At 46.9% G+C, this 27,980-nt stretch overlaps 7 protein-coding genes across 7 annotated transcripts; 3 read left to right on the top strand and 4 right to left on the bottom strand.

Moving 5' to 3' along the window:
- Window positions 1-85: 85 nt before the first annotated feature.
- Window positions 86-3,259, top strand: sam50 (SAM complex subunit SAM50; the record flags this gene model as incomplete). Its single annotated transcript, XM_032070233.1, has 6 exons — window positions 86-118; window positions 193-309; window positions 437-623; window positions 676-1,882; window positions 2,222-2,600; window positions 2,657-3,259. The coding sequence occupies 6 exons, from the start codon at window positions 86-88 to the stop codon at window positions 3,257-3,259; spliced, it is 2,526 nt and encodes an 841-aa protein (XP_031928756.1).
- Window positions 3,260-7,793: 4,534 nt separating this feature from the next.
- Window positions 7,794-10,809, bottom strand: BDV27DRAFT_126423 (uncharacterized protein). The gene is made up of 3 exons (XM_032066540.1): window positions 8,672-10,809; window positions 8,391-8,606; window positions 7,794-8,329 (listed from the first exon to the last, which is right to left on the bottom strand). The coding sequence occupies exons 1-2, from the start codon at window positions 10,268-10,270 to the stop codon at window positions 8,505-8,507; spliced, it is 1,701 nt and encodes a 566-aa protein (XP_031928755.1). The 5' UTR covers window positions 10,271-10,809; the 3' UTR covers window positions 7,794-8,329; window positions 8,391-8,504.
- A 1,960-nt stretch (window positions 10,810-12,769) lies between these two features.
- On the bottom strand, window positions 12,770-14,596 carry BDV27DRAFT_126421 (proteasome regulatory particle base subunit RPT6). The gene is made up of 3 exons (XM_032066539.1): window positions 14,028-14,596; window positions 13,284-13,959; window positions 12,770-13,189 (listed from the first exon to the last, which is right to left on the bottom strand). The coding sequence occupies exons 1-3, from the start codon at window positions 14,260-14,262 to the stop codon at window positions 12,931-12,933; spliced, it is 1,170 nt and encodes a 389-aa protein (XP_031928754.1). The 5' UTR covers window positions 14,263-14,596; the 3' UTR covers window positions 12,770-12,930.
- An 837-nt stretch (window positions 14,597-15,433) lies between these two features.
- BDV27DRAFT_156663 (calcium/hydrogen antiporter) lies at window positions 15,434-18,998 on the top strand (the record flags this gene model as incomplete). The annotated part of the gene is made up of 4 exons (XM_032072376.1): window positions 15,434-15,584; window positions 15,645-18,469; window positions 18,531-18,694; window positions 18,767-18,998. The coding sequence occupies 4 exons, from the start codon at window positions 15,434-15,436 to the stop codon at window positions 18,996-18,998; spliced, it is 3,372 nt and encodes a 1,123-aa protein (XP_031928753.1).
- Window positions 18,999-19,217: 219 nt separating this feature from the next.
- Window positions 19,218-22,016, bottom strand: BDV27DRAFT_126416 (FGGY-family carbohydrate kinase). The gene is made up of 4 exons (XM_032066538.1): window positions 21,637-22,016; window positions 21,293-21,586; window positions 20,600-21,157; window positions 19,218-20,522 (listed from the first exon to the last, which is right to left on the bottom strand). Exons 2-4 carry the CDS (start codon window positions 21,515-21,517, stop codon window positions 19,464-19,466), a joined length of 1,842 nt encoding a protein of 613 aa, XP_031928752.1. The 5' UTR covers window positions 21,518-21,586; window positions 21,637-22,016; the 3' UTR covers window positions 19,218-19,463.
- Window positions 22,017-24,036: 2,020 nt separating this feature from the next.
- Window positions 24,037-25,365, top strand: BDV27DRAFT_126415 (uncharacterized protein). The gene is made up of 2 exons (XM_032066537.1): window positions 24,037-24,657; window positions 24,728-25,365. Exons 1-2 carry the CDS (start codon window positions 24,113-24,115, stop codon window positions 24,789-24,791), a joined length of 609 nt encoding a protein of 202 aa, XP_031928751.1. The 5' UTR covers window positions 24,037-24,112; the 3' UTR covers window positions 24,792-25,365.
- Window positions 25,366-25,503: 138 nt separating this feature from the next.
- Window positions 25,504-27,599, bottom strand: BDV27DRAFT_126414 (F-box domain protein). The gene is made up of 2 exons (XM_032066536.1): window positions 26,606-27,599; window positions 25,504-26,543 (listed from the first exon to the last, which is right to left on the bottom strand). The coding sequence occupies exons 1-2, from the start codon at window positions 27,396-27,398 to the stop codon at window positions 25,672-25,674; spliced, it is 1,665 nt and encodes a 554-aa protein (XP_031928750.1). The 5' UTR covers window positions 27,399-27,599; the 3' UTR covers window positions 25,504-25,671.
- Window positions 27,600-27,980: the final 381 nt, after the last annotated feature.

Here is a 27,980-nt window from a genome sequence, read left to right as displayed (position 1 = left end):
TATGTAGGCTTCGTCAACTTCCGAGACAATCGAAGATGACATAGAAAGCCTTCCAGAGGCGTCGTTGGCCATTGTAGCCGCAACAATGTCTTCCCCACTTTCCGCCGAAGATGAAGACGTACGTTTCATTTCTTAGAATTTAACTAAAGACGCTTATTTTTGTGATTGCTAACCGCCTTTCTGTTTTCTCAGATCTTCGAGCGTCTTCAACAGCGTGCCGACCCGAAAGTGCTCGAGGAGCAACAGCAGGCCGTGAATGAGCGAATACATGCGATCTACCAGAAGGCGCAGACCCGTCTTGGGGAATTGGTGTGGCTTCACTTCCCTCTTATATTTCTCTTATTCTTGTTCCCCCCCCCCTTTTCGGTTATTGCATACAGGCAAAAGACAACTGAACCTAATACAATGAGTACTGACCATCTGTGTATGATACCAGATCGACCAAAATTCCACCCTGCCATGTGTCATTTCGTCTGTTCAAATACTCAACGCACACCACACGCGCAGGGGCTTTCTTGAACGGATTTTCAACCCTCTCCTAAGTTCTAACCAGAAGTGGCCTTACACACTTTCTGAAGCCTTACGGGAAGTCTCAGCTCGTGCCGATAAACTAAGTAGATTCGGTTTGTAGATCATTGTTCTTTGCCACTAAGACCTTGATTAACGCAATTGCAGACATTTTTCAGCAGCCAGTGTCTGTGTACTTGGATCAATCGCCCGGAGACCCACAAACGGGACTCCCAACTCTTGACGTGTTTGTATCGGTCAAAGAAAAGTCTCGTGTTCTGCTGAAGACCGGGACCGATCTCGGTAACACGGAGGGATCCGCGTATGGCAATCTTCTCTGGCGGAACGTGTTCGGCGGTGCCGAAAACCTAAATTTGAACGCTTCACTGGGTACTAGGACAAGGTCTGCCTACCAAGCGACATTTGAAACACCCATTCTAAGTGACCCGGATTTCCGTTTGGAAATTGGCGGAATCGCTAGCTCTACGCAAAAGGCTTGGGCTAGTCACGAGGAGGCCTTGAAAGGTTGGTGGAGCAAGCTCCGGTGGATGAGTCAGTCCGGCCATCGCCATGAAGTCGGATACAATGGTCTTTGGCGGCAGATGACTGGCCTGGCGGAGAATGCATCCCCAACAATCAGAGCAGACGCAGGTGATAGTGTGAAAAGTAGCATTTTTCATTCCTGGTCCAAAGACCGCAGGGACAATGGGCTTCTTCCATCTCGTGGCTACTATGCTAAGGCTTTCAATGAGCTAGCCGGTTGGGGTCCGCTAAAGGGAGATGTGTCTTTTTGGAAATCCGAAATTGAAGCACAAAATGCAATCCCAATTCCAGTGCCGGGCATCGAAGGCAACAGTGGTATCAGCTTTACCACTGGATTCCGTGCCGGTCTCCTTTATCCTCTTGGAATGGATGCCGACCACAGACCCCAGCTTTCGCGTACGAATGATCGCTTCCTTATTGGGGGCCCCACGGATGTTCGTGGTTTCCGCCTCTGCGGCCTTGGGCCTCACGATGGAGCTGATGCTGTGGGAGGAGACGTATATGCTGCAGGAAGTGCAAACTTGCTGCTTCCACTCCCCCGGGTTGGTGCAGAAAAGCCCTTGCGACTCCAGGCGTTTGTAAATGGTGGTCGTCTGTTGCCTCTGCGAACCGCACAGAAGAGCACACCTACTACAGGCTCAGAAGTGAGGGACGCCATGATTTCTACAATTTCTGAGTTGGGTAATGGAATGCCTAGCATCGCAGCAGGAGTTGGGCTCGTGTACGCTCATCCAGCTGCTAGGTTCGAGCTGAATTTCTCTTTACCACTGGTGCTAAGGAAAGGCGAAGAAGGCCGAAAAGGTTTGCAGCTTGGAATTGGTATTAATTTTCTGTAGAAAGTCTGAGTCCTGTTGTAATTAATAGAAGTCTTCTTGGTGGTATTAGTACTTGTATCAATGTACGTACGACGTATTGAGTGATTATGTAATAGAAGCGATCTAGGCCCAATATGGTAAATATCCACATCCTTAGCCATCTAAGTCACGGGTCTCGTCGGACTTAGTAGGGCAACACCGACAACTGTCATTCAATACAACTACTGGTAGTGCTCTCCCGCTACAACTTTCCATTCCATATTGGGTTGTCTTTCTTAATTTGTTGATACCACTAATAAATTACAACTATACTGTCATCTGTGTGCGCTTTCACCTCTGAACTCTCACCTATCTAGACAACCTCTGCTTGCATCATTGGCCACAATGGCCCAATACTACCCGCAACAACAGCCCTACGGATCCCAGGCTTCTGCACAGAACCTCCAGTTTTATCCTTCTTCCTACGGTTCTGTGTCTGGCCATACGACTCCCTCTCAAGCTTCCTATGGTGGCTTTAGTGCAGGTCCTAACCCGGCCGCTCAGGCGTACCCCATTGGAGGGGTTGGTGGTGGATATGGCGGCTTTGGATCTCCAGCCACTGGCGTTAGTGGAAGGATGGGCGAACAGGGCGGCCTGAGGACTGGGTGGCTTGCTGCATTTGGCACAGAGGGATACGATGGGGAGCCGCCGTTGTTGGAGGAGCTGGGGGTAAATTTCGAACATATCAGGACTAAGGTTGGTTCCCCTTGTTGTTAACCTTCATCATAGTGGCATCAACTTATATTTTGCAGACTTTGACAGTGCTCAATCCTTTCGCTCGGATCGACCAGCACCTCATGGATGACAGCGATCTCTATGGAGCACTGCTTTACATTGTCCTCTACGGAACATTCCTCCTCCTTTCTGGTAAAGTCTTTTACGGCTATATATACGGTGTTGCAGTTTTCGGCACCGTTGCTCTACATCTGATTCTTAGTCTTATGTCTCCGGCTCTCGATACCTCCCCAGCGTCCAGTTCTGCAGACCCGGCCAACTACGATCCCCACCACAAACCTTCGTATTCCGAGGCATCGGCGGCCGGTCATTTCTCGGCCACATTGACATTCCCTCGCTCTGCTAGTGTTCTGGGCTACTGTTTCCTACCGCTTGTGCTCACTAACCTTGTTGGGATAATGATCCCTATGGACACTATGTTCGGGTACCTGTTGACGACAGCTGCCGTAGGGTGGTGTACATACAGCTCCTCGGGAATGTTTTGCGCGGTTGCACGGATGCGCGGGATGAGAGGCTTAGTAGCGTATCCATTGGCGCTGTTTTACGTCGTCTTCGGGATCATGGGAATCTTCTCTTCACGCGGAAGTGGGACTTTGGCTGCAAAGACGGGTGCGACTTGATATTGAATCTTTTTCTTGAATCCAATGTGATATGTCTTGTGAGTAAATGCTCTTGGTCCTGCGTAGACAACATAGGATCTCGGTCACATTATATTAGTATGTACGAATATTATGAATTAATGGTCTCTACACTCCTGTCTACAGGCATTGTGTCTGTCACTCCAGCCAACGAGAGCTACTTGCTTATGATTTACGAAAGCAACAAAATAAGTATACACCCCAAACTAAATAGTCTACATAAATTCCGCCCCGGCCTGAGCGTGAATGCCGTAAGATAGATAAACAATTTACCCGAGCGAACTTCCACCACCTGACTTTTCTAACATCTATCCTATACAAAATTAGGTAAAAGCCTCAGATGGAGATTGTCAATTCCTTTAAGCACTAACATAGAATACTAGTTTTTTTCATTTTTCGCAGGTGCCCAGTTCTCTAACCACTCCCGTGCTTTGCTGAGGTCCCCTCCCGTGGCTTCAACGGATGCCACACACCATGGTAAATCATACCCTTTGCCACTAGCCACGGAACCTTCGGCCGCTATCATCTCCGCGAGTACGCGACGCTGCTGGCCAACTTGGTCTGTGCAAAAGTAAAACGGTGCGGTGTTTAGATTACCGCTTCGCAGACATATGGCGTCGACGAAGGGTTTAATTGTGGCAAGAATCGTTGCTACGCTCATCGATTCTAGCGGAAGATCATTCATTGGTATGGAAGAAGGCTGTCTGGCCCGTTTCCCATTCTTGCAATACTCATTTTGACACCAGGGCTTCCCACACCCGGTCATCATTTGCGAAAGGTATCGACGCTCGATGCGACGGCGGAGTGCCTTCCCTTCAGGGTCATACGTATCCACATATAGTGATCCGAAGCAAAAACTGCAGAGGCCTAATGTATCAGTGCCTGGCGTGGCTGCACTTTGTACACTGCGTCCATCAAGTGTACGGCCGCAATTTTGGTTCAAGCAAACACGCGGTGGGGGTTTGGACAAGCGTTCCAGGTCGTGATGACGCAAGTGAGTCTTCATGTCACGCAGTCGAACAATCTTGTTACACAGGTGACACTCAGTTGTCCGACCACCGTCAACTAGTTCATGCGGAGTGAGGCCAGAGACCAGGACTTCTGGGTCGTGCATATCGGGGTCTGTCTCGCCTTTTTGGGGGACTACAAGATGACAAAATTGGCATAAAATTGGTTTTTCTGGACAGTCAGTTATGCGGTGATGAGCGAGTCGCGGAAGGCCCTCCATCTCGAGCCCACAAGCGCGACATGACCGCCGGGAGTGGAAGATAACGTCATGCTTGCGCTTACTTGAAACATCATTGCCATAAGATGAGTCATTAGGACAATGCCAATGATTCTGCCATTCAGATGACCTTTTTTGGAATACATTATGGCACTGAGGGCAAAGTACATTGTTCCGAAGGCAAAAGCTTTCGTGCAGCACTAGCGTTTGCTGAGGCACCCATTGTTGGCAATTACCACATTGAACGTCATTCGGATTACCATGCGCTAATGTCTCCTTCGAATCTCCGTTGAAGCCAACTGACTGACTAGTTGAGATCTGCAACTCGTACTGCAGCGGTAGCTCTTGGTTCTGTGGATGCTCCTCGCTGTATTCAAGATGGGCAAATGCATAAACCGATATATAGAGAGCCTCTGCCGCTTCCAGCTCTACATTCGTGGACTCAATCCGAACTTGCTTGATCGGTTGGGTAGTGAAGTCACTCAAAAGGTGCTGGTCTACTCTAGGACGGTTCCTCTGGCGAGCGGTAAGGGGGCTGACAAAAAGGGAGACGTCGGCATCACCTGCACTTTCGACTGTGATAATAACAGGGTCTCCGCGATCCCACTCGCGGATTTCGTAGTCAACGTATGCACCTCGAACTACCAGGCCATGCACTTTCTCTCCAATAGAAAGTACCCCGCCGGTTGAAGAGCATCCCTGGGTTCCAATGGCATGAGATGCCTTCTCCAGCCGCCTCCGGTAGGTTTCTCTTGCTTGATCTTCAGTTAGGGCCACAATGTCTACCTCCAAGTCTGTATCAACAATGCAGATGCCGTCACCTCCTGGCTCAATTTTGTCCACCAAGAATCTAAACGACTCGTGCTGTCCCCCCAAAACCTGCAAGACCTCTCCCGTACTTAATGTCGTGAAATTATCTCGCAAGTATCGTTCAAGCAGAGCCTTCCAATCCTCTGGATCATAGCCAGGCTCGAGAGGTCGGAGACGAACATAGGTTCCTTTGGGCAGCTGTTCAACATGGACTGTGACTGAAGGAGCTAGGCCCGGGGCTAAAGAAGCAGGCTGCGGTTCCGCAGTGCCATCTATCGTTTCCGAGGGTTCCAAAGTCTGCCGGTATCTATTCGTCTCCGACGGGAATTGGTCGTCTTCAATCCCTAAGGCGTCTCTCAAGAAAGCACTAAGACCAACTTCCTTCTCTTCGGCGGAAAACTCACGTATCCCGGCGTATATCGCACGACCATTCTTAGGGTTGACAATACGGAATGTTAGCGGATGAGGTAACTGATGTTGACGTTCTGAAGCTTGTTTGTGTGCTCGTGACTCAGTCGCAAAGGTTCGCAGATTAGGTGGGTCAAAGGCCGTAGTATATGGGCGAGCAGGCCTAGTATTTGGAAATATCTCCTGGAGCGGGGCAGCTGCGAGGAGCTGCTCGAGGGCGGACTGGGGCAAAGTGATTTTGTCGCCAGGCAGCTTGGGCGTATGATGGGGCGCAGTCACCGTGAATGGGGAGGACCAACGCAAGAGATCCGATTCCTTAGACATGACTCTGATTGGCACTATAGCAGAGGCTATGAGGTAAAAGGAGCGAGATGTTCAGCAACATCTTATATAGGCGGGGCAAGCTTTCTTGATAGCGGTGGATACGGAGTTATACGGAGATAAAAGAGGCGTCGCGGCTGTTCTCGAAGTTACCCTCACCTCACCGCCCAAGTATATTTAAAGTTTTCAAACATTTGTCATAAATCTACACGGCCCCGCCCGCCTTAATTGACTGACCTTAGTATACCGCGATTGCAGGGAGTCAGATCGGACTTATAATAATCAGCTTAGCCGTTGTCTACCAAATTTATCAGTCCCAATTGCTTTCGTGTCCTTTCCTTATGCCATCCACCTACTAGAGCAGGGTTAGCCAGTTTAGTCAGGGCAGAAATACAATATACAGGGGTAGTTTGGAGTTTATCTTCTCTCTTGACCTTATGACGAACCTTTCATAATGTAGCCCTCATTCTACCTCTCGCGTGCTAATACAGGTACATCTATTTCCTAGCCACAAAGATAGCCAGGTTTCAGCTATACAATCCCCCGGAATTGAGGTTTGTACGACATCACTTTGGTTCAACAACTTGGCGCCACTGTTTATACCACCGTTGGCTTGTAGGAGAAGCACCACTATTTCCCTGCAAATTTGGGATACACCTTTTGCATATCCCCAAATTTGCGTGATGCGATACCATTTTCGCCTAGGAAACCATAAAAATAACCCAGGGGACGTGCCGTGGACACTGAGGTCCCTGAACCGCTCGTGGGTGACCTCTTGCATGATAGCTGGGGTGTCTACTGCAGTTCAACCGCATCATCAGGATCGGAAAGCGTGCGTTAAATGACGCAGACAAGTCGGAAATATGCATATTACCTCGTAGCTCAGCTTTTATGGTCCTTGATCCGAGCCCGCTGTCGCTGTCGGACTGGGTATGATCCCTGAGGTAGGCTATATCAACGTGAACCCCGTGATCGAGGCCCTGTTCCTCCTGAATGGCATATAGCTGAGCGGCAAGGAGTTTCCCCTCCTCCCCCTGGGGCCTAGCCTTCACTAGTGAAGCAGCTCCTGACCCGAAGAAGCCCGGTTACGCACCTGTCTCGAGCCAGCCGCCACCCGTGAGCGCCGAGAATGACCAGCTACACGATGTCAATCAACGGCCCTCCCATAGTCACTACGCTGGAGCAAAAGGTGCGTGACGTGAGCTCTGGAGAGGCCGGTGGTGCTAACCGTACTATTGCTACTGGGATGAGGCCTCGGCTACATTCTTTGACCTTCCATCATTGGTAGAGAGTACTTACTTATATTAGATGTTGTAGCAAACGATTGGATATATCTTCAATAATGATGTAATCCCTCATAAAGTGAACATTGTCAAATTTCCAGAAGACTACACTCATATATACTTATTGTTGTGGATCTCTGGCGGAAGCAGTTTGGTATATTTAAGTTGTGTACCTGAATCATTACTTGGGGGTCGCTCGGCATTCCACCCACTAGTTCCGTACTAATCCAGCGCTCCGGTTTACAGGCGACGACGCACATTCGCTCCCTAAATGAGGGCCCCAAACCTAAGGCTTCTACGAGTAGTTCCTGAAATTGCTATGTGGTTCTAGTCACGGCAAGCCATTATGGCCACTCTGCCATAAGTTTGACTAGTCGATTTTACCTGCTGACAGAGTTGAATTCGTTGGGTACTCAGGTAATCTAGAGAGGTTCTATCGTCTATTTCTATTATAGTCTATAGTTGTAGGAAGGGGATTGATTAATAAACAGGGAAAAGAAAGGATTAGGTATTCAGCTATCTAGCCAAGAAAACTCATAGAGCAGCACCAATGGCTTACCGTACCTGAAGACTATTCCATCATTGATCGAGGAAAAGACGAAAGTCAGGAATAGGACTGCCTTTGGTCTCACGTTTAACTTGAAGTAGTGGACAACTTCTACAGAGTAGATTTGGTGGGTATAAATGGCACAGCCACATTACTTCACTGGCTTCATGTTTCCCAGGACGTAAGATATCCCGTAATTCAGATGGAAAAGAGCGTATCGGCTGGCTTCAAGCAAGCCTGCTTGTTCAGGTCAAGGAAGGACAAGGTTCACAAAGCTATCGGAATCGGGAAAAGAACAAAGCCCTTTAACATATGTGAAAAGACGTGAACAATAATTCACTTCATGGCATCTCAGATGGAGCCTTCCCTGGGTATATCGTGACGTGCCCATTTAACTTACCCACATGTCAATAGAGCTGCCTAAATTGATGACGCGCACTTGTGTTACACCAGTCACACTAGAATGGCATTTGTTAGTCCCTGTGACCTAAATATCATACAAGTAGTTCGGTAGTATACCATTGTTGGAGAGCAACCTTCATTATGATCAACACAATATTCTCCTTGGCAATTCTGGCACGTCCGTTGGCATTCAGTTTTGCAGGTAGCGCACTGTAAAAGCCCGTCAGATTATTATGAGACGTCCATCATTCTAATATAAAAAAATTGCAAAAGAGAAGCACTTGCCGTCGGCCCGCATTCCCAGCAGTCCCTACTCACTCCAAGTCGGAATCTCTGTGACATTTACGTCAGTGGTGGCTGTTCATAACACTAGGTTTATCAGTCATTGAGAAGCGTACTCTTCGCTCGTGAGATAAACTTGTATCCTGGCTAGCTCGCGGCCCCCTGACCGCAGTTTGATGGGGTGATAAGCTAGTCGTCGCCCGTTCAGGACTTGGTAGGCAGTTCTTGCAGAACCATTTGTTGCACCGACGACACCAGCGATCGTTCAAGCACTCAGCGCAACGGGCAACCAGGATAGGGTGCGCATCGGGAAAGAGCACTGGACGCTTCGCCACAGCTATAGATGACGAATGCAAAGGGAGCGGGGCCAGCAAAGGAAACTGCCTTTCCGGAGATTCACCCCAGACTGCCGGGCCTTCTGGTGAAGTACGGCAACCGTCGCACCCTTTGGGACCTAGGGCGACGGTAGCGATTGCTGGTCCGAGTGGCTGACCTTCGGGCCGATACCCTTCTTCGTTATGTCCTAGCGATGTGTAGAGGTCAACATTATGCTGGGGTCCACGACACAGTACGGCGTCAAAAGAAATGATACCCTCGCACTGTTGAATGGTATGGGCCCAACCTTCCTCGATCGAGCGAGGTATAAGTTTTCCAGAGGGGCGATACCACGCATTCTGATAATACAATGCGCTCTCTTGAGAGTCATCGGAAGATGGCGGCTCCAGGGCCCCGTTGCTCGTTGGAAGAGTACATCTGGAACTCCACCAGTCACGGTAGCGGCTTCGCATCATGGCTCGAGGCTGGCTCACCGGGGTAAAGTAATAAATGCCTTTCACCCGAGGGGTCCCTTTGGGACGCGAAGGCCGGACAGCATGCTGAAGCACTTGTATCAACTTGCGCTCATTTAGATCACAACATTCCCTTATTGACAGTAGGTTTACGTTGAAACGGTCAGTCAAGATAAGTTCCGCAACCAGATCTGCGGGAACAGAAAGACCATCCAAGATTAGAGTTCGCACATCTTGAAGGATAGAACTCCGCCCCAGACTAGCAAATCTTCTTTGATGAGGGACCGAATAGGGTGCATCCTCAGTCGAGGAGTTCTCCAGACGTTCATTGCTACTAATCCGGGCTTCCGAGTTCCTTAATAACTTCCTAGGAAGCCAGTGCCGAGGACATTGGGTCAGATCCAGATGCCGAAAGATATACGGAGTTTCTATAATCGTGGTACGAAGAGCGTGCGACGTTGAGGCTAGGGCAAACAGTGTTGGGACTGAAAGGTACGGAGCCATATGATCGAGAATCAAGCTGTTTGAGAGAACGTCCAGGAGGGAAACTTGCTTGGGAGGCGTCACAATAATAATACTTTCAGGTTTTTGCTGTGTCTCCTTATCCTCTTCTTCATCTGACTGTACCTCTTGAATGACAGGGACTAGTCCCACCTCCTTGGGAGACAGGCGGCGGGAGCCATAGTAAAAGGTTGAGGCTCGTGCAATGAGATTTTGACGATAAGCTGCAATCGCCCCAACGGCAAGTTCATCACCGGGTATCAAGACGGGTGCAGTATCAGGCTGAATTTCTTTGAGCGCGGCCCTGGCCCTGGCCAGTTCAGTCTCTAACAGATCGATAGTTGACTGCAGGACGGCCGGCATAACTCTGATATTTCCCGGGTCTATTGCAGTGACTAGTGTAGACCACAACTCTCCTTGGGCCATAGTTCGATACAAACGAAAATTAAAGGGCCGGGAAGGTGGAGTGCGCCGCTTATTGGAATAGACAGAAATGGGGTGCAGGTGACAGCTGGCTGAGACTTTACATGTGCGGATCTGGATATGGGTATGTCTAAAACATCTAGTGACAAGAAAGAGTCAATGAGAGTGTAACGGGGGTCCGATGGCGAGTAACCGTGAAAAGCGTAAGCCGGATAAATTGGGTTGAACGAACAAACTAAACTACACCGAGTATATGGTGTTAGCGGCAGTAGTACCTAGAAAGCACACCGGGCAATAAACACAGTTGAACCGGAAATAACTAAAAGAGCAAGTCCGGGGGAGTCCGCTCGGACCGGAAGCCGATGATTTCGTGGGCCAGGCAAGTAGATAATTAAATTCTAGAAAACCGATGGAACAAGTTTAAAATGTGTGGACGGATTGGCTTTGTAGGTCTAGATGGGGATAGCATGAAGAGGAACATACAACCGAGGATTTGTTGATTGAAAATTACAAGTCTCCCCTTCAATGAGTAACCTGGGTCGATTTATATGAGGAATACATTATGAATGTGCTGGAATGGGGAGACGTGTCAATCAATCACCGACCAACCAATATCACAACCGCCGGTGTGGGCCAGGGAGGGAGACATGAGCTCATCCCGGAAAAGGTGGGTAATACAGCGCTGCAGGAGACATTGAACTATCGAACGAAAAACAAAGCAGCATAGAAAACAAAGTTGCTTTTGATTATGAGCTGTAGATAAGTATTCGGGGTCCTAGGTTTATCTTCCCCCCCTACCCCCCCTGAACGAATGGTTTGGCAGTTCCGAGGTACTCACTGGAGAAGCCACCATGAAAGGATGAAGTTCAGTCTCAATTCTGGGTATGGCAAGGATATCTAGTACGAAATGGTACCTTTCTGGTCGGATGTGACGAGGCCGGGGGTTTGATACAAGCAAGTACTGTACATGGGTATCCGTACAGTTTGTTCCTACCGATGTTTATACTCTGTGATTATTTCCGTCTGGAAGTATCCACCCTACTGAAAGTCATCAGATCTGGACTGCCCCACTTGAGCCGAGATCTTGAATGGGATAGTTGAGAAAATGGGATGGAGACAATAATCGGCTGATCCGCACGGGGTAACTGATCTGCTGGTCACGCGGACTTCAAACTTCTTCCCACGACGCGTCAACCGAAGCACCCAAGAAAGCGATCGTCCAGTTCTTCATATAGATAAATTAATTGGTTTGTTCTTCGTAAAAACTTCTCCCCCTTGCCCCGGTTTTCTATTTGTTGAATGGAAAGATAACTAACGGTCTTGAGTCGTACCTCGACCCCCAAGTTGACCCAACCTTTCAACAGGAGGGCTCTTCTATGGACAATTAATAAGCACAAAAATGACCACGACCATAGTTATAAGACGCTGTGCTTAAACTATCCGCACTGGTAGCAAACAAGAGTCAACCAAGAGTTGGAGACTGCTCTGTTCATCCTCCACGATTTACAGAGTATATGGTTAATGAAGATCCAATTACGGAGCACCGTACAGGAAATTAGCATTCCAAAAGGAAAGAAGGTATCCCTTGCAGATCATCCTTGATAAATAACCCAACTAAATGGCTATTCAGCTCGCCTGAGCTGGTCTTGATATCTTGGCACACTTCCATTCAAGGCTTTTGCCATTGTGCCAAGCCTTTGGTGGGAAAAAGTACGGCGGACTAATCAACCACCTGGTCAAAATGAAATCTATTGTTGAAGCCTTGGCATTTAAGCATTAATTATTAGTTACTCTTACTTTTTACTAAGCCTTCTAAAGTAATACTAAATATACATAATGTAAATTTACATATCTCTCTTTATTAGTATGACTTTCGAGTATTTTCAGTATTTCGAGCATCTCGAGCATCTTAAGCCAATAATCAATATTAACTAACCAACCCGATAAGTCTAGATCGCCTAGGAAGACATGTCGGTAGATTAAGTAGATTAACGTAATGTAAGCAATCTTGATAGATAAGAGGATAGATATATACTCCGTACTCAGTACCATTAGGTAAATTAAGTAGACTCAGCAAGCACTTGTGGGTTAGTACTGAGTGCGTCGCTGTTGGTATACACATGTAAAAATTTCTTTTGACCGGGGGTCGGCTTCGTCGTAATAAGTAACAAAGATTCATCCAGCCTTCTCCGAGACAACTTGCGGTCTCAGTAGGCGGTGAACATAGTAATAGAAACGAAAAAGCTAAAAAACTGCCTCACCAAAGGTGAGGTGAGGCTGCCTCCTTAAGGTTTCTCTGTTTTTGCGTAAGGGTTGTCATGACGCAGAAGACATTCTCATGTCCACAATTACTACTCAGTAATGGGCCAAATCAGATATGGTGAAAGTTGAGAAGGCCATCCGGTAACCACCTCTACTAGATACAAGGGTAGAGATTTACTGGATTGGCCTCTATATCACCAATGATTGAGAAGAGTGTGATGGAACCCTTGTTTTCAGTATCCAAAACAGCCAGTAGGACTACTTTGCTGAATGAGTACTCGTTCAATAGAATCAGGACGGTAGCAATAGTAGCAGGTGGCATATTGTGTTACATGCTTTTTGCTCGCGCGATAGGCTCAGATCAATTATCAAGCCGCTTTCATTCTTCAGTCATGCTATATCTACTTGAAAAGCTTGGAAACAGCAACCTCCTTGTCGTCATGCTTGTTGAGAATCTTGGCGGTGGCCAGATCAAAGTCTTCTTGCGTAACATGCACCCGCCTCTCTCGAAGAGCGTACATGCCTGCCTCGGTGCATACACCCTTTAACTCTGCACCAGAACATCCGTTCATTTTTTCTGCAATCTTTGTTAGATTGATACCACGCGTAAGGTTCATTGATCGTGAGTGAATTCGCAAAATATCAGCCCGAGCTTCGACCCTAATGCCAATAAGAAAGGTGAGTTAGCATCTGTACACACACTACCAGTCGTTCTGCCGAGAACATGCTCTAGAGTTGGGGAAAGGATGCTTACGATGGCGGAGGGAATTCAATTTTCCGGTCAATCCGTCCCGGACGCAACAAGGCTGGATCGAGGATATCCAGCCGGTTCGTAGCCATGATAATTTTGATATTCTTTGTAGGTTCGAATCCGTCCAGCTGATTGAGCAGTTCCAACATCGTACGCTGCACCTCCGAATCGCCTGAGCCTGCTGAGTCTATACGGCTGGATCCAATGCTGTCTATCTCATCCATGAAGATGATGCTCGGCGCGTGCTCCCGAGCCATGACAAATAGCTCGCGCACCATACGGCTACCTTCACCAATATACTTCTGCACTAATTCCGAACCGCTGACCCTAATGAATCGGCAATCCGTATGGTGGGCAACTGCTCGAGCAAGCAGTGTTTTACCAGTTCCCGGCGGCCCATACAGAAGAACACCTTTCGGTTGCGCGATACCAAGAGATTCAAACAGTTCCGGATGTTTCAGGCCAAGTTCGATAACTTCTTTGATTTCCTTGATTTGTTGATCGAGACCACCGATCATGTCGTACGTGCTGTCCGGAACCTTCTCAACCATCATAAGAGACACAAGAGGGTCAACGGACGAGGGTAGCATCTTTTCCAATTTGTAAGAGTCGGAAAGTAGGGCGACTCGTTTGCCTACAGTCAGCTTGCTGATGTCGACACCATCTGCAATATCCACCACTGGATGCACGCCAAACGAGTCAGCTACAGGATGACAAATTCGAGGCAAAGGCCGGCATCAAACTCACCATATTTCCCTTCCGGATGTACTTTGACGAGTACCTTTTTGGTACTCATCACCTTGACCACCTCGCCGACGTAGGAGCCAGGCTGTTGCAGTAACCCCAGTTCCTCCCGAAGTAACCGCACCCTCGAGTTATAATCATTACGCTGTGCTTCTAATCTCCGTAGCACCGCTTGCCCTTGAATTATCTCGAGCTTCATGCTCTCGATTTTATTGTGATAGTAATTATCGAGCGCCATTGTGGCAATAGAGTGATGACGCTCCTTCGGTATCAAACTGGTTTTACGAAGCCAAAGATCTTGAATATGAGATTTCGGAACGCACTGTGGCACAGAGAGAATTGTATGTGATATAAAAATCTGACCACGGGAAGAAAAGCAGACGAGCACTCTGGATGGAAGGATGAAGAGCTGTCGCCCAATAGTTAAGTTAGGTGGTGGATGTTGCCGGGGAGCAAGAGGTACGTAGCTTGAGCACTAGCCACGGAGCCTCAGTCAGCCACAAGTTTCTGCCTAAGGCTACCAGTCCACACAATACTACCAGGCAGTACTTGGGCAAGGTCCACTATACGCCGTACGGTACTCCGTACTTAGGTACATACGCTACCTGAGTGGTACATACCTATTAGTAACTACGGAGTAAATTACGGTGGCGGCTGGGTACAAAAGAAAGCTTTGATTGGTGTTTGTGGGTCCTTGCTACCCGCTATCTAATGATCATTCCGGCCTTACAGTGTGGTACGTTTCGTAAGAGAGTAAGTGAAGAAGGTCAAAACTTGGAAGTATAGGGAGTCATCTTGAACTGTCAAAGCGTATCTTAACAGCTACACACTTGTGGAATAATCAATTAGGAAATCGTCCGCCTGCTCTTCATCACTTAGACGAGGTCTGAGACCTACAGTCGAAGTCTCAGCTGACTTGCGGGGATGAACCTGGGAATTCTTGTCTTATCTCATGATCGAAACTAGCTTCATAGAGCTTCCCTTTAACGCCCATTTATCTGGTAGCCTACCTCTAAACCCATTTTTGGCACTGATTGCAACATGTTTTCTGGTTTCTTGACAGGCATCAGATGATATTGTCTCTTTTTCTATTGAGCGCCGGACATTTGGTCGACTTCTTTTTCCGCCCCCAGAATCTTTCTCCCTTTCTCTCTACGAATTTGTGTTCGTGAACTGTTTTCCCTTCACTTTGCTCCTCTCTTTTTCTTCTTATTTTTTCTTAATTTTTTCTTAATTTTTTCTTAACATTTTTTATTTATTTTTTATTCTTATTTTATCTTTCCATTTCACTGCCGTTCTTTTAGCAGGCTGCTACCCTTCCGCTTTCCCCAGCCTCCTAAATATTACACCTGATAAATTTCACAAAATCAACCACTCCTATGAAAAAATAAAGAGCAATAAACGATACCATGTCTGGAGATCAAGGAGGAGATGGTAATCCCTCCCCTGCGTTTCAACCAGAAACGTCTCTGCGGTTGCCGTTAAATCTAAGCAATGAAAATATGCTGTTTGGAACCGTCCGCCAGTCAAGGGTTACGGGACAGCAACGAAGAACCTATGGTGCGTTCTAGTGATGGTCGCTGGGGCTACTAACTTAGATCACTCACATATTTCTTGTAGGTACTTTGGAACCCTCAGAAAGGGAGGAACCTGATTCACGCCCAGACGAAAGTCGACCGGAGAGCTCGAGCCGCATGCCTCCGTCTCAATCGCCATCAACGGTAACCCAATCCGATAAACCAAGGAAACCATCCGTCACACGTCGCATGTCTTCTAAGCGGACGATACCCCATAAGGGTCAGGAGTTCTCTACTGATGATGATGTCCAAGAAGTTGAGGAAGACATCGCTAAGCAACAGGCTACGAATCCTCAGAATTCACCAAGGATGCGCCCCTTGCGAAAGCAAAGCTCGAGCCTCAGGCGAAGAATCAATGCTCGCATTAGTCCTCTGACACGAACAGATCCTGAGGATAATGACAATGACACCACCGTTCTACCAGCATCTAGCTTGGAAGGAGCCGGAAATGGCACCTCTTCGCAGCACTCTGAGGGTGGAAGCCAAAATAGTAACGATAATAACGAGGAGGACGTCAGCGATGCGGAAAGCTTTACATTGAAGGATCGGCAGCAGGCTATTAATGAAACGCATCCTTTTGGAATAAGGCTATGGAAACCTGCCCTATACAAAAAGAGTCGTTCAGTGGAGAAGACCGCCGAAGGTGATATTCATTCGTCACCTGGTGGTCGAGTGGGGACCATGCTGTTCCTAACAAACTTATTGTGGACGGCATTCTTCGGGTGGTGGCTTGCTTTGGCTGCGCTTGTTGGTTCCGTTGCCTGCTTCATCTTCGCGTACTCTCCAAGTGCTGTGGAATATGGGAAAGTCTTCTCCGGCCTCTCTTGGTACTTAATATACCCGTTCGGATCATTTGTTCGTCTTGACACCGATGAGAATTACGCAGAGGAAGATGAAGGCGAAGGCCGCAGCATTAGCGAGTATGAACAATGGCAAAACGGTGACCTAGAACATGGAAGGCTGTTCTTTGGCCCTCGCCGCGGCCGATCCCTCGTGGGCAGAAGAAGAAATAGCATTGATTCGGCCAGTGAACAAGACAGTCTGCTAGGACGGACACAAAGAGCCAGCTCACGCGATAGTCCTCTAGGTCGCCATAAAAGACGTTTGTTTGGGCGTGGCGAGTGGACCCTTGGTCGTGTCGTGTTCTTTGTCTTCTTTTATTTCCTCGTTGGACCTTTAATGCTATTAGTATCTCTCCTCTGCTGGCTGCTGGTCTTCTGGATTCCAATGGGACGCGTGACCATTATATTATTTGATCATCTTCGTCGCCATCCCCTCGCCCTTTCATACCATTCCGATACCTCATATACACGGCTGAGCCCAAACTCCTCTTCATCTATTCTTTTATGCACCTATCGTGCCGCCGGATTAAGATACTGGAAATACACGGTTGGCGGCACCAACATCTTCTTGATCAATCTTCTCGGCGTTGTACTGTTTGTGATTTTTGACTACTTCTTCTTGGAAAAAACTCTAGGTGTTCAAAACTCCTTGACTCACCCGGGTTTAATTTTCACCCTAGCCCTTGTTTCCATCATCCCACTGGCTTATTTCATTGGACAGGCCGTTGCTTCGATCTCCGCACAATCCTCAATGGGTATGGGTGCTGCAGTTAACGCTTTCTTTTCAACGGTGGTCGAAGTCTACCTCTACTGCGTTGCTTTAACCGAGGGTAAAGGCCAGCTTGTTGAAGGTAGTATCATAGGTAGTATCTTCGCAGGCATCCTGTTTCTCCCTGGATTATCTATGTGCTTTGGAGCCATCAAGCGTAAAACACAGAGGTTTAATGTTAAATCCGCCGGTGTTACCTCTACGATGCTTATGTTCGCTGTGATTGCTGCCTTCGGGCCCACTCTGTTCTATCAAATATATGGCAGCGTAAGTTTCCGCCCAACTCACTCGCTTGGAAACTGTTTCTCATCTGGCAATCAGCATGAATTAAACTGCCGCCCCTGCTTCAACACTATAGATGCGGGCGGGAGCGATTGCCGTCGTTGTTACTTTTCTCAGGTCCCTGCTGTTAATGATAGCTTCTTTCGAAAGGCTGTAAAGCCTTATTCATGGTTTGCGGCTTTATTTCTGTTTCTATCGTATATCATTGGTTTATGGTTTACGCTTAGAACCCACGCTGCACTCATATGGGCTACAGAAATCGAGGAGAAGAAAGCCGCGGCTGTCGTCCAGGAGCACGGTCCTTACGAGCCAAGGCACCTCCTCCATAGCGGGCCACCAGCGGCTGCTGGTGCAAACTCTGGTCCAGGTTCAAAGGGGTCCGTTAGGGATTCTCAATTGTACAAACGTATTCTAGGGCAATCCCTGAAGCATATCGGCTTGTCCGAAAATTCAATCGAGTCCGGCGCTGAACAGCCGGAGTCAAGCTCGGTGCGTGATACGAAAACGCCCTATCTTGTCCCTCCGCATGGGGAGGGCGATGAGGATTACTCGAGATTTAGCCGTTTTGGGGGGTTGTCGGGTGAAGAGAATGAGCACCTGATGCGTCAGGTAACAGAAGTTGCAGCAACTGCTGCAGCAGTTGCTGCCCGCGATGCAGCTCGAACCCGGAAATTATCCGTTCAACAGAACCCAGCACGCCATAGTAACAGGGGATCCACTGACCCAATCAAGGCAGTAGTAGAGGAGCTTGATGATATTGGACTCGAGAACGGCCAAACCAGTGGCGGGCATGATGCACCAAACTGGAGCAAGGCTAGGAGCTCGATCATTCTTCTAGGAGCCACCGTTTTCTATGCAATTATTGCTGAAATTCTTGTGAACACCGTAGATGTGGTGCTGGAGAGTGTTGATATTGATGAAAAGTTCCTTGGAATTACACTATTTGCTCTAGTCCCCAACACGACGGAGTTCTTGGTAAGTCTGATCGGTCAACTCCAAATTCAATAAATGCAATGGCTCACTTCTAATACTATAGAACGCCATCTCTTTCGCCATGAATGGCAACATAGCCTTGTCGATGGAGATCGGCTCAGCCTACGCCCTGCAGGTTTGCCTTCTGCAGATTCCAGCCCTGGTACTGTTCAGCGCTATTTATGAACGCTTAATTGATCCAGCAGAACTTCTAACTCACACCTTCAAGTATGTTCAACTCTATCCCTGAAACTGCTAGGAAAGGATCAGAAATCTAACGGGAAACTAAATTGCTCCTAGCCTTATTTTCCCGCAATGGGACATGGTTTCAGTAATACTTTGTGTCTTTCTCTTGTCGTATGTCTACGGTGAAGGAAAGAGCAACTACTTCAAAGGATCTATTCTTGTCCTTACATATCTTGTCGTTGTGATTGGGTTTTACTTGTCTGGCTACAGCAACATGGATGTCATGGGTGTCGACCGCCTCGACACGTTGGCGCTTGGCACCTCCCAGACATTTCACGCTCGATAGATCAAGGAGTGGTATGGCCTATTAATTGCAATTCCTTCAAGTGAACAAATGCGCTGTTTCGCAGGGCTCTGAGGGATGCAGATATCCGTTTGATTGAACCTTGACGCTTGAATTATGTAAAGTATTTACTTTCAACGTAGATGTTCCGCGTTCACAGAAATTGATCCTAAGTTTTACAAGGACCCCTTCTAGTTCACTACTTTATTAGACCAAAGGATATTTACCTATGTGAAAGCAACTCGAGGGTTCATTTCAATCGCGCTTTGAGCTGTAACTATAACCCGAAATAGCTATACCTATAACGATACCACATTTATGTTCATTGATCGATCCCCACAATGCAGTAAGCCACTTGGAGGGACTGAGTGTACCTTGAGAGAAGTTGGATTAAGCAGTATTTTTAAAAAGGTCACCGGAAGAGGTAATAAATGCACCACAAGTGGCCGTTGAACTTGTTGGCCAGCTTCAAGTAGTCTTCCATGAGCTCACAGCGTTGTCAACAAGACTCCGATACTCTTGTTGCTTATAACATTGCTCTAGGAATACCTTGTATTTGACATCAAGCAAGGCCTTCTCAGTCGCATTGTCTGTCGGAACAACTTTCTTCCCGGGCTTACTCATCCGATCCATTATCTCCCATAGATCTTCTGTTTTGCCGTCAGCATCAGCACTGGCAGCCTTGGCACCCAACATAGCTGCACCATGGCAGACGGCAGCGTGGATGTACCGGGGGGTAAGGACAGGCATGCCACAGGCCGACGCGATGAGGCCAACCAAGATCTCATTCTGACACTGAGATCCCGACATGAAGATAGAGGTAAGGCTATGACCAGCCTTGTTCATGGTCTCAACGATGTGGCGCGTCTGCAAAGCGATAAACTCGAGCGTGGCATAGTAATAGATAGCGAGCCCATCGACAGACTTATTACATGTTAGGCCAATCACGGAGCCAGTCATTCCCGAGTCTGCAATCGGAGAACGGTTACCCCATAGATCGCCGTAGAAGAAAAAGTGACGTGCCAGATAAGCCACACTTGGGGCTTGCTGTTCGTGAGCCATTTCCTTCAAGTGTTCGTTCAAGTATTCGTAAATATTGGCATTGTAGGATTCAGCGATCGAGACCGCCTGGTTGAAGGCTGGGTGAGTCTCAATGACGTATTTAAGGAGCTCCCCAGTCGCGGACTGCCCGCCTTCAGCCATCCAATATCCCGGTTGAATAGTGTCACGATAGGGGCCCCAAACGCCAGGGACAAATACAGGGTTTGGAGACATTGCAAGATGGCAGGTCGAGGTACCGGCAACGGCTGCTAGGCGTGAAAAGGCTTGCGTCTTATCGTTCTTCGCGGCATTCGAGCTTAGCTGTTCAGATCCAAGGTCGACTTTAGCACCAACAGTACCAACCCAACCTGCATACGCGTCGATGACTCCACTCCCTATAGCAATACCAGAGGGTAACCCCAGTTCAGAAGCCGCCTTTTCACAAAGAGTTCCAGCCAGTTCTCCAGCACTGAGGTAATCACCGTTCTGAAGCAGTCAGCAGTCAACATCAATAAAATTACATGATCCAGCAGAAACCTGAAGCAAAGAAAAAGGCTCACCACCCCATCAACACCTCCCATCCGCTTGAAGTTCTCTTGAGTGAGTTCCCCAAGGCCTATTTCGGCCAAAAAATCTTCTTGCCAACCTTTGACACTTCCATCCACCCCGACAGGGACGTAGCCTTGCTTACAAACAACGCTACAGAAGCTTCTCTTCTCGTTGCCAGTAGCGATGTGGGTCAGTGCATCCGCCAGATCATAGAACTTGCACTGGTCGAACAGTTCTTTGGGCATGTGATTTTTCAGCCACAGGACCTTGGGAATCTCCATTTCAATGGACATTTTCCCACCAACGTAACGAAGCAGGTTATGATTAGTAGCGTTGACCTTTTCTGTCTCCTCTACCGGGCGATGATCTAGCCAAAGGATGACATTACGATCCGAATCGAAATTAGGCCCCGTCACAGATATGGGTTCGTCGGTAACGTTGGAGAACACCGACAACGAACATGTTGCATCAAAGCCAATCCCACGTACGGTTTCCGGGTCGATGTTGTGCTGGCTAATGGCGCGCTGGACAGCAACACATATACACCTCCATATGTCATTTGTAGATTGCTCCTAATAAAAACCATAGGTCATAAGTTAGGGATTGATAGTATAAAGCATGCGGCAAGAGAAATTAAAAGGCAGAGGGAGGGGAGGGGGGTAAAAGGAAAAATCAATAAAGGTAAAATGGGAGGGGAAAGAGCTGACATAGTATCCCTGTTGTGGCTGCCAAAGGCCAATATTCTCCGATGCCAAACCAACAATATCCCCTTTGCCGTCGATGATACAAGCACGGGCACTGCCGGTCCCAACGTCGATACCGATGTAGTGGTCTATGTGGAAGTGAATGTCGTCTCGGCTATCTCTAGATGCCTGTCTAGAGCCCTGTCGCGATGGTCGGCGGTAAGGCATCGAAGGTGCTATGGAGGACATGGTGAGAGAGGAAAGTGGCGGTATGAAAAAGAAAAATATTGAGTATGTGACAAAGACAAAAGTAATTTCCTAACCAGAGGCGTCAGATGAGCCAGGTTGTGGAGGCTTGTTGAGCTCACCAGGAAAAGTTTCTCCCCTTGTTTCCTTTTCTGAAAAAAAAAAAGAGTGGCGCTTCAGGGAGTGAGACTAGGAAAGATATAGAGAGGAGAGGATGAAAGTAGTTCTTACAGCCTTTTTGCTTTATTTTTACTTTACTTTTTTCACCTTTTTTTCCTTTTTGGTGCCCTTTCTCTTCCTTTGATTTCCTGTAGTTCAATTTTGATATATATATATGTGTGTAGAAGGGAAGAGGAGCAAAACAACGAAGGTGTACTGAGTAAAAGACCGCTGAAGCTTAAACGAGGGAATGAATTATAGTACGTACCTAGTATGACAGCATACTCCGGACTCCGGAGTATACTGGGGATCATCCCAAAAATCTAACCAAGCACACTGTGGGGAATGAACCAAAGAAGTTGTTAACGTGACCCTTCAGGCCAACTTAATGTGGAGAAACAGAACAATGCTGTGGAGCCACTGAAGCTCCGAATGGACCGAATTAGCCCAATATTGTCTTGGGCCGGATATTCCTGATATATACCTGAAGTATTATGTATGTACAGTATTCTTGTAGTAAAACCACTGAGAGATAAAAGGAATTCCTCTAGATTATGGACTCTAATGGTCATTGTAAAGGCATAGACGGAGTACTCCTAAGAGAAAGGCGGTATACACGGCTGGCATTGATATGAGGCTACTTAAGTACTAGTAGGAATGGCATTACTGGTAAATGTACGGAGGCGTGCACCATAAGTCCACTTCAGGTGGGTCTTTAAATCACGTGATACTAGACTAATAGAACTTTTTGAATATTTCTAGGTGCAAAGTGTTATTGGTCTAAAATATCACGTGATTAAAGACTCATATGGGCAGGACTTTTGGTGCACACCTCCATATATTGTAACATAACTGGTAGAAGCTTGGTGTAACTATATAGGTCTGACCAGGGCATTTTGAATCGTCGATTCAGAATTATATGATCTTTTGGTCTTGTAGAATATCGGGCCCTGGCGATATCTCTTACACTTGGCCATGTAAGCAGCGCGGCCACCTCTATTCCATGGAAATTGGCACTGTTTATAATCCTAACAGTTAGCCATGGCAGCATATATATTTTTAAATATCTTTAAAAGCCCCTTTTCAAGTGTAAGGGAAGGGACTTGGCCCTCGCGGGTGCTGAGTAAGCATCCCGCGAGCAAACTCTTTAACCCTCGCGTGTACACAGCCCACACGAGCTCGAGGTACAACTCACGCAAGTTGACCCCTTTACACGTGACGGCCAAGGCTATTAATAAGCAGGAAACAACTTGCATGACCTTATAAATTACTGTAAGTTAAAAGGTATTGTAATGAAATTCTAATCTGCCTTTATTATTATTATTTAATTTACAAAATCTATTCTATATATTAAATAGTTTTTAAGTACTTCGAAACTACTTAATATATAGAATAGATTTTGTAGATTATTGAAAGAGATTATGCAATTTGAAATTTTGGTATTGTATAATTTGAGAATCACATGATCTAAACCTTGTTACTAAGAATTTCGGCTTGCATCGCCTACAGAACGACCTCAACTGACCTGCAACCACACCCTGGCACACTCGCGGGAGTTATACGGAACCTTAAGGCAAAGCAGATATAACCCGGTGTCATCGCGAGGATAAGCCATTTCTCTAATATCACACTATTTTCACACACCCCACCCTTATATCAAGGCCCTAGACACCATAATATATAAATTACGAAAAAATACACTGTAATCTATAATACCTGATAATCTATAGATTATAATATACGGAGTATTCTGTGTTTGGTATATATATCTATAGCGGTATATTAGTCTAAATATTGGATTTTAGTTAGCTACCATCTCTATGGAGTAGTTGTTGAGATATCAGGATTAAGGATTATAAAGAATACAGAGGTGGCTGAGCCTCTTACTAGTAACGTTATATGGAATACACTTACTTTGTAGGTAATGTAAAGGAAATGAATTAGAATCGATCAAAACGTAAAGAAATATGACTGGAAAGTGAGACTAGACTGATTAAAAGCTCTTCTTGGAATAGAATTGATGGAAATCTAATGCTTTCTCATCTTGTGTAAGTAGTTGTTCTTATCTTAATCTGAAGCTATCGAAGGCAGAATGAAACCTCACTCGGCTGACTAATATCACCGCAGTAAGTAGGTATTAAGTAAGTACATACATACACCCATACCTATGTGCTGTACATACAATACTGCATGTATCCTCTTATAACTGGTATTACAGTACACATGGTACCCTACCGCTTGTATTGTAGATACAGTAAGTACATGTACGGAGTATTAGATGGGCCCTTTCTCTTTCTGTACTTTCAGTACAGGTCATACCGCAAGGCTTATTTTTTTTTTTTACAGAAGTGGATACATACATACTTGTACTTCAACCACTTGCAACAACGCCCACGACAGCCTCTACTTCCGCCTCCTGTTATCATTGATCTCCTCAACATGCGCCCATCCATCGTCATAATTTCGATACTTTCTGTCATCAACTCATACGCTCAGGCTACTACTCTACACCCTTCTCAACGCGTCTCAACAGATATTCTCTATTGGCCCATAACATCCTCTGAACCTTCGCTCTTCGCCCGCGTCTCCTACGATCCAACCTCTTTAGAGTCCAACGTGATATCCTACTCACCTCCAATTGCGGTGCACACTGAGTCACCAAACCTAGTGCGTGTTGGGCTATATTCCTCCAACGGGATCGACCCGAAACAATGGAGCGGGACTCTCACGTCTTGGCCTGCCGTCGCAGGAAGTGATGGACAGAGGCCAATGCTTCAGCTTTATCTCGATTCTTCTAAGAAAGTGTACCATGTGGCCTTAACATTATCATCGCTCGAGTCTACCATTGCACCAAACACAACAAGCCCTATTATGAAACTCATCCCCCTCGAAGCTGGACCCCGGCCGCATCTTAATCGCCCTGTTGTTGTCAGTCCAGATGGCACAAACCTCGAAGATGTCGCTGAGAAAACTTTCTTTCAAAAGTATGCGCTTTTTCTATTTTAGATTTACTCTTCTACCAAGAATAGGCTGACATATCTTGCATCCTACCAGGTATTGGTGGGTTTTCCTCATCATCACATTTCTGGCTATGTCTGGTAGCGGAGAAGAACAATGATCTTTTTGGCCGGTCCTCCCCCACCATTCACTCATAGTCGCTATTATTTGTCCTGGGAACTTGTCATCAAAAGAGAGGGGGGGGGGAGTGGAAAAGAGTGAGAACGATCAGACCAAAACTGTCAAAGCAAATCGGAGAATACCACGTAAGGTCCTAGGACAAACCCATATGCAATCTTTGACACGCGTACTATTTCTAGTAGATACCCCGAAGATCCTAGAACTCCGAGTGGTAAGTTGACTAAGACGTTAATTTATTTCGGAATCCTATGATCCTCGAAGCGATACCCTTAATTCATTGCCTTATTCAACAATCTTCGCTGCTACATCGAGAGTCGTTGATCAGTACTGGGAAGAAAGCGAAGATGGGATAGTCATGCATTTATTGTAGGTAGCCTCTTGTGTGTGGGCGATGGACTTTCTTGGAGAACATGCATCCCAAAATCGCTTCTTTTGCCCATGACGCTTACGTGTTGAAAGTATACTTTGTAAAGGGGAGAAAAGTATACCTCTGCTACGGTGGTCCTTGCCATTATTACGTAAGTACCATAGTGTTTAACTAGTTAGCAGACGTCGAAGGTTAGATATCTTTCTACCTTTGAAATAAACTGCTTGTCAGGTAGTACAGTACACCAAGGATTAATGTGCGGCAGTTGGATTATCTCATAGGAACATAAACTGTAGAACTTCTCTGCCCCTAACGGATATTTTTGACAATATCGCAGCTAATACATGAGTGCCCTGCTCGTCGATACCATGACCCATTCACACTCGCACTGTAGGATCAGGTACATACCATAGCATGTGATCCGAGAACATCAAAGACCCCTGCTATGCTTTTCCACAACCCTGACGTGCTTATATCATCCCAAATCACCCATCTAAGCGGGTAGCTCTTCAGCGATTCTTTGGCCTCTTCCTAGCGGGCCAATATTCCAATACATCAACCCTCGGTCTGTGATAGCCAACAATTCGTCTTCCGCATCTGTGAAACGTAGTTTGAAGCAGACTGCATCTAGTGGGATAACAAGTGGTCGTAGTTCGACCATTGCCGAACCTGGGGACTGCAGCAAGGACGGATAATATCTGTTGGCATTTTGTTCGATGAGTGCACTGGGCTGCAATGCCCAGATGTACAAGACATTCCAGTTAGCGACAGCAATCCGTGTGCCATGTTTTGAAGTAGCGACTTTACAACCGAGGGAATTACTCGAATCCTGAAAGCCCCAAAGTCGTGCAACTACTGTCCAGTTAAGAAAGCGTCGCCCGCGTTCGAGGTTCAGAACATGCCCACAATGTTCAGATGAGCAGAATGCTTCGGATTTCAACAAGCATGCGACAGTCCAATCTTCTGTGCGATGAGTGGCTACTCCGAAGGCAAGGTATTTCCACTGACATTTGGAATGGCCGTTTTCCTCCACTCGCGTTGCATGTGTTCCATAAAAGGGAATGGCGATTGAGAAGAGCAGACGCAAAGAACCCGAGAACTGCACTAGGGATGAGTTCTGATATAATGTAGGCTGGACCGGGAAAGAAGTCATATTGATTCTTTGGATATTTTGGAATGACCCATATAAAGTTTGGGCCCGGTGGTAATAGAGTATTTGGGTTGATCTATCGTTGAATGAAAGCTCTATCACAGGTCCTTTCTCACAATTGAAACGGGAACTGGCTATTCTTGCATGGAAATGTATGTCATCATTTTGACGCTGTTTGGTCCAGTCTACAAGGACACAGGAATCGTAGGCAACATCTGGAACTTGGTCAGGATCTATCTCTGCTAATGTAAGTTAATAATAGAACTGGGAAACGAACCTATTACGCTTGGTAGGCTGTGGGCGCTAGATGCGCTCTGTGCATTATAAAGCACTACTTCATATTCCTCACTTTCGCGGGAATGCTGCCAGGAAATTGCAAAAGAATCTCGATGGGCAGCGGCAAGAGCCAGAGGCTCATACTCAGCATGGTCTGGAAACGTACAGACGCGAACGGGGTCATGGCGAGATTGGAGGGAATATCGAATGAGATAGACCTGCCCCCTAATATAAGATTTGAATGCTTGTTTGATGAACGGATGCTCCGAGTCTGGACTTTCTTCAGTCGTAGGTGTAAAGCGTTGTAGGACATAGAGACCATCATCTGCATCGAAGGCTGTCCTTAGAACCTCGACTACTCCTGGCTGAAGTCGGTGTGGTTTCAAGCAAGCTTTAAGCTGAAGCTGGCCATTCTCGGTGCGGAAAATCTGAATGTCCTCATGTCCTTTGTAGACAAGCGCAAAGATCTGGTGCTCAGAGGGGGCCAGCGATGACGCTTTGACATCTAGGACCAACGAACCAAAGTGGAACTGAGTGCAACTTGCAGTGAACTGGGCACCATATAGTTGCTGGGACGCACGTTTTTGGAGCACCCGGAACAATTGCTTTGAGTCGGCAGGTAGAAGATCCTCATTCACCCCTGGGGTTTGGTACAGATGATGCAATAGAATCTCCCGGCAGTTGGAGGCAATGGCATAGAGCGTGCGACAAGCGAAAGCTGCCTGCAGAAAGGCTGGTGTAGTTGAGTATAGAAAAACAAGTTGTATCAGTTCTGTGGGGAGTTTTAGAAGCATGGCACCGGTTTCAATGACTCGTTCAGAAGGCCCTTAAGTAATTGATGATGGAAGGAACAAGCAGAGGAATATCTCTAGTTTGAAGCTTGCTGGTGGAATCTGGCGCTTGCAAATATACGAGCAATGATGCAGATCTGTTAGGCCTTCCAGTGAAAGCAGACTAATCTGCCGCCTCAAAATGAGGAGGTTCTTTCATTATCAGCACGGATGTGAGTAGGAGCAAGTGGGGATCGATTTGGAAGCTGTCAGTCAGGCAGTCGCCGACCGCCAGATATGGTTGCCTGAGCGTCCAGTAACTATAGCGATCCACTCCGAAATTATCTTGATGGATGAGGCAGCCATCCAGAAGTTGATGATGCCTAGATATATCCAAACCCATACCACCTTCTTAGTGGACGCAAAAACTCATTTTACATTTTTTAGGTTGCGGTCTTTGGCTTTTTGATTTCGGAGCCTATGTTCTTATTTTGCTCATACTGGGCTTTTCCTCAGGTACAGTGTATTTTTATTCTCATATCACACAAGGAACAGATCCCATGCTCCTAAAACAATTTCTACATCATGTACCCTTCGTTGCCATTC

The sequence above is a fragment of the Aspergillus caelatus genome (assembly GCF_009193585.1).
Source record: "Aspergillus caelatus strain CBS 763.97 unplaced genomic scaffold BDV27scaffold_64, whole genome shotgun sequence".
Classification (NCBI taxonomy): Eukaryota; Fungi; Ascomycota; class Eurotiomycetes; order Eurotiales; family Aspergillaceae; genus Aspergillus; species Aspergillus caelatus.
Note: the sequence above shows the minus strand (reverse complement) of the source record. Positions and strands in the feature narration are given on the sequence as shown.